Here is a 6149-nt window from a genome sequence, read left to right on the forward strand (position 1 = left end):
TTTGAACAGAATTTTTTTTTTTTTTTTTTTTTTTTTTGAGACAAAGTTTTGCTCTTGTTGCCCAGGCTGGACTGCAATCATGTGATCTCAGCTCACCATAACCTCCGCCTCCTGGAGGGTTCAAGTGATTCTCCTGCCTCAGCTTCCCGTGTAGCTGGGATTATAGGCATCCACCATCATGCCCGGCTAATTTTTGTATTTTTAGTTGAGACAGGGTTTCACCATGTTGGCCAGGCTGGTCTCAAACTCCTGACCTCAGGTGATCCACCTGCCTTGGCTTCCCAAAGTGCTGGGATTACAGGCGTGAGCCACCACACCTAGCCAATGAGTTCATTTAAAAAAAAGAATCTTCACAGTTCAAGGAAAAAAAAGTCAGTATTTAAATTAGTTTCAAGGACGGACACAGTGGCTCACAGCTGTAATCCCAGCACTTTGGGAGGCCAAGGTGGGAGGATCACTTGAGGCCAGGAGTTCAAGATCAGCCTGGCCAACATGGCAAAACCCCATCTCCACTAAAAGTATAAAAATTAGCCAGGTGTGGTGGTGCACACCTGTAATCCCAGCTACTTGGGAGGCTGAGGCAGGGAAATCCGTTGAACCCAGGAGACAGAGGTTGCAGTGAGCCAAGATTGCACCACTGCACTCCAGCCTGGGCAACAAAGTGAGATTCTGTCTCAAAAAAAAAAAAAAAAAAAAAATTAGTTTCAGAGTTCCAAATATTACCACTCCTATCTCAAATTAGGTTTAAGGCACTCCTGTGAACAGGCAGATTCTATAGGTATAAATTACGATGTCATTTCCCTAGAGAGGCTAAGAAATAAATACATTCAACAAATATTTGATGAATTAAAGGAATGAGATAAAGATACATGGAGAAAACGACTCGTCTATCCTCATTCGATCCAACATTCATTCTGCACACATTGTGTCAGGCAAGATGCTCAGTATCAGACACAGAATATAGGAAAGTACAAGTAACCAGCTGGGTGTGGTCACTCATGCCTATAATCCCAGCACTTTGGGAGGCCAAGGCTGGGGAGGACTGCTTGAGGCCAGGAGTTTGAGACCAGCCTGGACAACAAAGCAAGCCCCTCATTCTCTACAAAAAATAATTTAAAAAAGTTTTTAAAAGAAAGTACAAGAAGGTACACGTACCCTTTCACAAGTTACAATGATACCTTACTAAAATGCCTGGAGCCACAAGAAGCCTGTTTTCCCTTTAAATGAAAAGTAGGTTAAAACTGGATTCACCAAATCTCACAGAAGAAACAAGTACACACACTGAACTTTTTTAGTTTTTTATTTTGACTCCGATGGCTGGACAAGGTATCTACATTCTAGAACATCTTCTTAATCCCTAAACAAGTGGAAATCTACTACTTATACATAAAAAGACAAGTAGAAATCTACTACTTATACATAAAAAGACAAGTAGAAAAAGTCATGATTGTCTAACAGGGAACATGAATCCTCAAATAAATTATCTTACAAAAATATCATACTTGCTTTTCTACTTCTTTACTACTGATAAAAATGAAAAAAATAATTCACATTAAAATAAAATCTGTAGGCTGGCATAGCAAGACAATTATTTTTACATATTAAAGTCCTTCAAATAAATATTTTACACACAAATTTAAGTTTAAAAAAAATAGGTTAAGTATTTACCCTATATTTTTTTGGTCTGCTAAAAAGAGACCACTTATCAAACTGACATTAAACTGGACTGCAGCTCATTCTCTGCAAAGAGTAAAATGCATGTCACAGGCAGGTTGGATACACACATGTGCATATTACATACATATGAAATGGCTAACACTGCTGTGCATACTACTTCCATAAGTAGTTTTACCCTGTAAAAATACTGTAGCCTATACTGAATCAAACTGCAATGAAAGAACAAAAGGTACTACTTGCCTATTATAGACACTTGGTCAAGCATTTTAAAAAATACAAAAATTGGCCCAGTGCAGTGGCTCACGCCTGTAATCCTAGCACTTTGGGAGGCTGAGGTGGGTGGAATACCTGAGGTCAGGATTTCAAGACCAGCCTGGCCAACATGGTGAAACCTCGTCTCTACTAAAAATACAAAAATTAGCCAGGTGTGGTGGCAGACACCTGTAATCCCAGCTACTCAGGAGGCTGAGGCAGGAGGATCGCTTGAACCTGGGAGGCAGAGGTTGCAGTGAACTGAGATCACACCACTGCACTCCAGCCTGGGTGACAACAGCAAGACTCTGTCTCAAAAAAAAAAAGAAAAAATTATAATGTTTTGGGGACTTAAAGATTACTGAAGATGGGATAAAAGTCAACACTGCTTACAAATACCTGAACATGGAGAGCACAGTCAACCCATTCATGTGGACAGCACATGAGCAGATGTTATAATACATTACACAGCTTCTTCTATCTGATCTATTCCTCTTGTTTTATTCTAAAGAGTTACATGGACTTGGATCCTTTATGATGATTTTAAAAATAATATCACATTAAGTTTTCCTGGTCTCATAACCAACTTTAAGAAGTACAGTGGGCCGGGCACGGTGGCTCACGCCTGTAATTCCAGCACTTTGGAAGGCAGAGGCAGGCGGATCACGAGGTCAGGAGATTGAGACCATCCTGGCTAACACACTGAAACTCCGTCTCTACTAAAAATACAAAAAATTAGCTGGGCATGGTGGCGGGCGCCTGTAGTCCCAGCTACTCGGGAGGCTGAGGCAGGAGAATGGCGTGAACCCGGGAGGCAGAGCTTGCAGTGAGCCGAGATTGTGCCACTGCACTCCAGCCTGGGCGACAGAGCGAGACTCTGTCTCAAAAAAAAAAAAAAAAAAAAAGAAGTACAGCGGTACAGTGGAAGGGTATAGAACTTTCTATATCTTCTCATACTTTTAATGCCAATTTGATTTTTATTGTGATGTGATATTTAACAGTATGCTAGAAATAAAATTGACTGAATTATATGATTTTATTCACAACATTCAAGTCTCTTTTTGCTAAAATATTACAAAATGAATCCAGTAAACACTTTCCATGTCCAATGGCCTAAGTTAGAGATGAATTCAACTTTTTTTTTAAAGCAATTACAACTATGCTGGGCTGAGGACAGCTACGTTAGACCCTGAAAACCAAAGCCAAGCACCCAAACATCTAAAACACTAACACTTTCCATCCAGGATAGAAAAATGAGCATCCAAAGTAAAGAGAACCACAAGACTGATCAAGTAACCAGTCAAAAACCACTTCTCTGTTATTTGAACTTATAGTTACTCGAAGCTTGAAGTGTCCACCTTCATTATTACTGGTGGTTCCTAGAGTCACAGCTTCAATGTCAAACGTGACAGTGGACCCAGAAGTAACTGCGGGTAACTGATTTGTCATTTCTTTTCCATTGACAAAAACTGCACCTAAAATGTTAAGGTAAAGAGTCATTTACATGTGAGCAATAACTAAGAGATCTGAAATAGTTTCTAGATTACTGGTAACACAGCTCATTTCCTAATTCAGATTTTTAAAAATCGGGAATGTTGGCCGGGCACGGTGGCTCACGCTTGTAATCCCAGCACTTTGGGAGGCCGAGGCGGGAGGATCACGAGGTCAGGAGATCGAGACCATCCTGGCTAACACGATGAAACCCCGTCTCTGCTAAAAATATAAAAAAATTAGCCGGGCGTGGTGGCGGGCACCTGTAGTCCCAACTACTCGGAGAGGCTGAGGCAGGAGAATGGCGTGAACCCGGGAGGCAGAGCTTGCAGTGAGCCAAGATCGCGCCACTGCACTCCAGCCTGGGTGACAGAGCGAGACTCCGTCTCAAAAAAAAAAAAAAAAAAAAAATCGGGAATGACAACTGGACATAGATTTTAAGAGTTCTGTCCAGGGTTGTACTCTTCCAGCAGAGATTATGAGTTTCCCATATCAATGTCATCAAAAGAAACTTGACAGTGTTACAAAATTACCTCCTGTGAAATAGCAAGACTGTTTCTTATGGAATAAACGAGAAAGAATCTTGTTCTACCGAATTCTTGACTCACCAACACAATTTTTTTTTTTTTTTTTTGAGACAGAGTCTCGCTCTGTCGCCCAGGCTGGAGTGCAGTGGCGCAATCTCGGCTCACTGCAAGCTCCGCCTCCTGGGTTCACGCCATTCTCCTGCCTCAGCCTCTCCGAGTAGCTGGGACTACAGGCGCCCGCCACCACGCCCGGCTAATTTTTTTGTATTTTTAGTAGAGACGGGGTTTCACCGTGGTCTCGATCTCCTGACCTCGTGATCCGCCCGCCTCGGCCTCCCAAAGTGCTGGGATTACAAGCGTGAGCCACCGCGCCCGGCCAATTTTTGTATTTTTAGTGGAGACGGGGTTTTACCATGTTGGCCAGGATGGTCTCGATCTCTTGAACTCGTGATCCACCCACCTTGGCCTCCCAAAGTGCTAGGATTACAGGCGTGAGCCACCGTGCCCAGCCAACAACACAAAATATTAACATGTCTTGCTAGTGAATTTTTTTTTTTTTTTTGAGACAGAGTCTCACACTGTTGCCTGGCATGATCTCAGCTCACTGCAACCTCCGCCTCCCAGGTTCAAGTGATTTTCCTACCTCAGCCTCCCAAGTAGCTAGGATTACAGGCACCCGCCACCACACCTGGCTAATTTTTTGTATTTTTAGTAGAGACGGGGTTTCACTATGTTGGCCGGGCTGGTCTTGAACTCCTGACCTCGTGATTTGCCCACCTCGGCCTCCCAAAGTGCTGGGATTAGAGGCGTGATCCACCGTGCCTGGCCTCTGGCTAGTGATTTTTAAAGAGCACTAGGGATGTAGACTGAATGACTTATTATTTGTAAAGAGTTTAGAACAAGCCTGGTACATGGTAGTCACATAAATTATGTCATTAAGACCAAAACTTTCAGCCAGCCAAGGTGGCTCATGCCTGTAATCCCAGCACTTTGGGAGGCCAAGGTGGGAGGATTGCTGGAAACCAGGAGTCAAGACCCACCTGGGCAACAACTTATCTTTACAAAAAAGTAAAAATAAAAAAAATTAGCCAGTTACGGTGGCATGCACCTGTAGTCCTGGCTACTTGGGAGGCTGAGGTGGGAGGATGGCTTGGGCCCAAGAATTTGAGGCTGCAGCGAGCTATGATCATGCCACTGTACTCCAGCCTGGGTGATGGAGTGAGACTTCATAATAAAAAAAAAAAAAAAAAGAAAAAGAAAAATACCTAAATTTTCTCATCTCCTACTAAAAATGTATGAAACTGGAACAGATTCATATATTACTAAAATAATTCATATATTTCCAAGAGAATGACAGTTATTTATCTTACCATTTGTACTAATGCACACAGCTTGATCCCGCTGCAGAGAGTCATATCCATCCTGTTTTTCTGCACACACTCCTATGCTGTCTCTTCTGTCTGGTTGTCCCACAGTTTCAACTCTGTAAATGAAGCAGAAAGGTCATTTCATACTTTTAAAAATATAACATGAATGATACCTAACAGCCACCAGCTTAAAAAGAGCAATCTCACCACAATTGTTTTTTTCTAAATAGTAACAGCAACCATGATTGAGTTCTTGCTATACTCCAGGCACTGTTCTAATTATTTCATATCTATCTATCATTCTTATAGCAATCTATGAGGTAGGTGCTTTTTCTTTTTTTTTTGAGATGGAGTCTCGCTCTGTCACCCAGGCTGAAGTGCAGTGGTGCGATCTTGGCTCACTGCAACCTCCGCCTCCTGGGTTCAAGCAGTTCTCTGCTTCAGCCTCCCAAGTAGCTAGGATTACAGGTGCCCGCCACCACACCCGGCTAAGTTTTGTATTTTTAATAGAGATGGGGTTTTACCATCTTGGCCAAGCTGGTCTTGAACTCCTGATCTTGTGATCCACCCGCCTTGGCCTCCCAACGTGCTGGGATTATAGGCGTGAGCCACTGCGCCCAGCCGGTAGGTGCTATTTTTAACATACCCATTTTACAGGTGAGGAAAATGAGGCACAAAAAGAAAAAAAGATTAAAAATGGCTAAATAACCTGATCCTGATTACCTGGCTGATGACTGGTGGAACCAGGACTCAAACCCAGGCATTCTGACTCTAGAATCTATCTATCTATCTATCTATCTATCTATCTATCTATCTATCTATCTATCTATCTATC

The 6149-nt window shown here is 42.4% G+C and overlaps 1 protein-coding gene across 2 annotated transcripts in view; it reads right to left on the bottom strand.

The window, feature by feature from the left end:
• Positions 1–1282: 1282 nt before the first annotated feature.
• Positions 1283–6149, bottom strand: part of CRLF3 (cytokine receptor like factor 3) — a 51148-nt gene continuing 46281 nt past the window's right edge. For both annotated transcript variants that reach the window (XM_058445870.1, XM_032162915.2), the window contains exons 7-8: positions 5318–5430; positions 1283–3404 (exon numbers count right to left, since the gene is read on the bottom strand). In XM_058445870.1, the coding sequence (XP_058301853.1) occupies positions 3148–3404; positions 5318–5430 (370 nt within the window). In that variant the 3' untranslated portion in view covers positions 1283–3147. The remainder of the gene's footprint in view (positions 3405–5317; positions 5431–6149) is intronic.

The sequence above is a fragment of the Hylobates moloch genome, unplaced genomic scaffold (assembly GCF_009828535.3).
Source record: "Hylobates moloch isolate HMO894 unplaced genomic scaffold, HMol_V3 SCAFFOLD_10, whole genome shotgun sequence".
In the NCBI taxonomy this organism is placed as follows: domain Eukaryota; kingdom Metazoa; phylum Chordata; class Mammalia; order Primates; family Hylobatidae; genus Hylobates; species Hylobates moloch.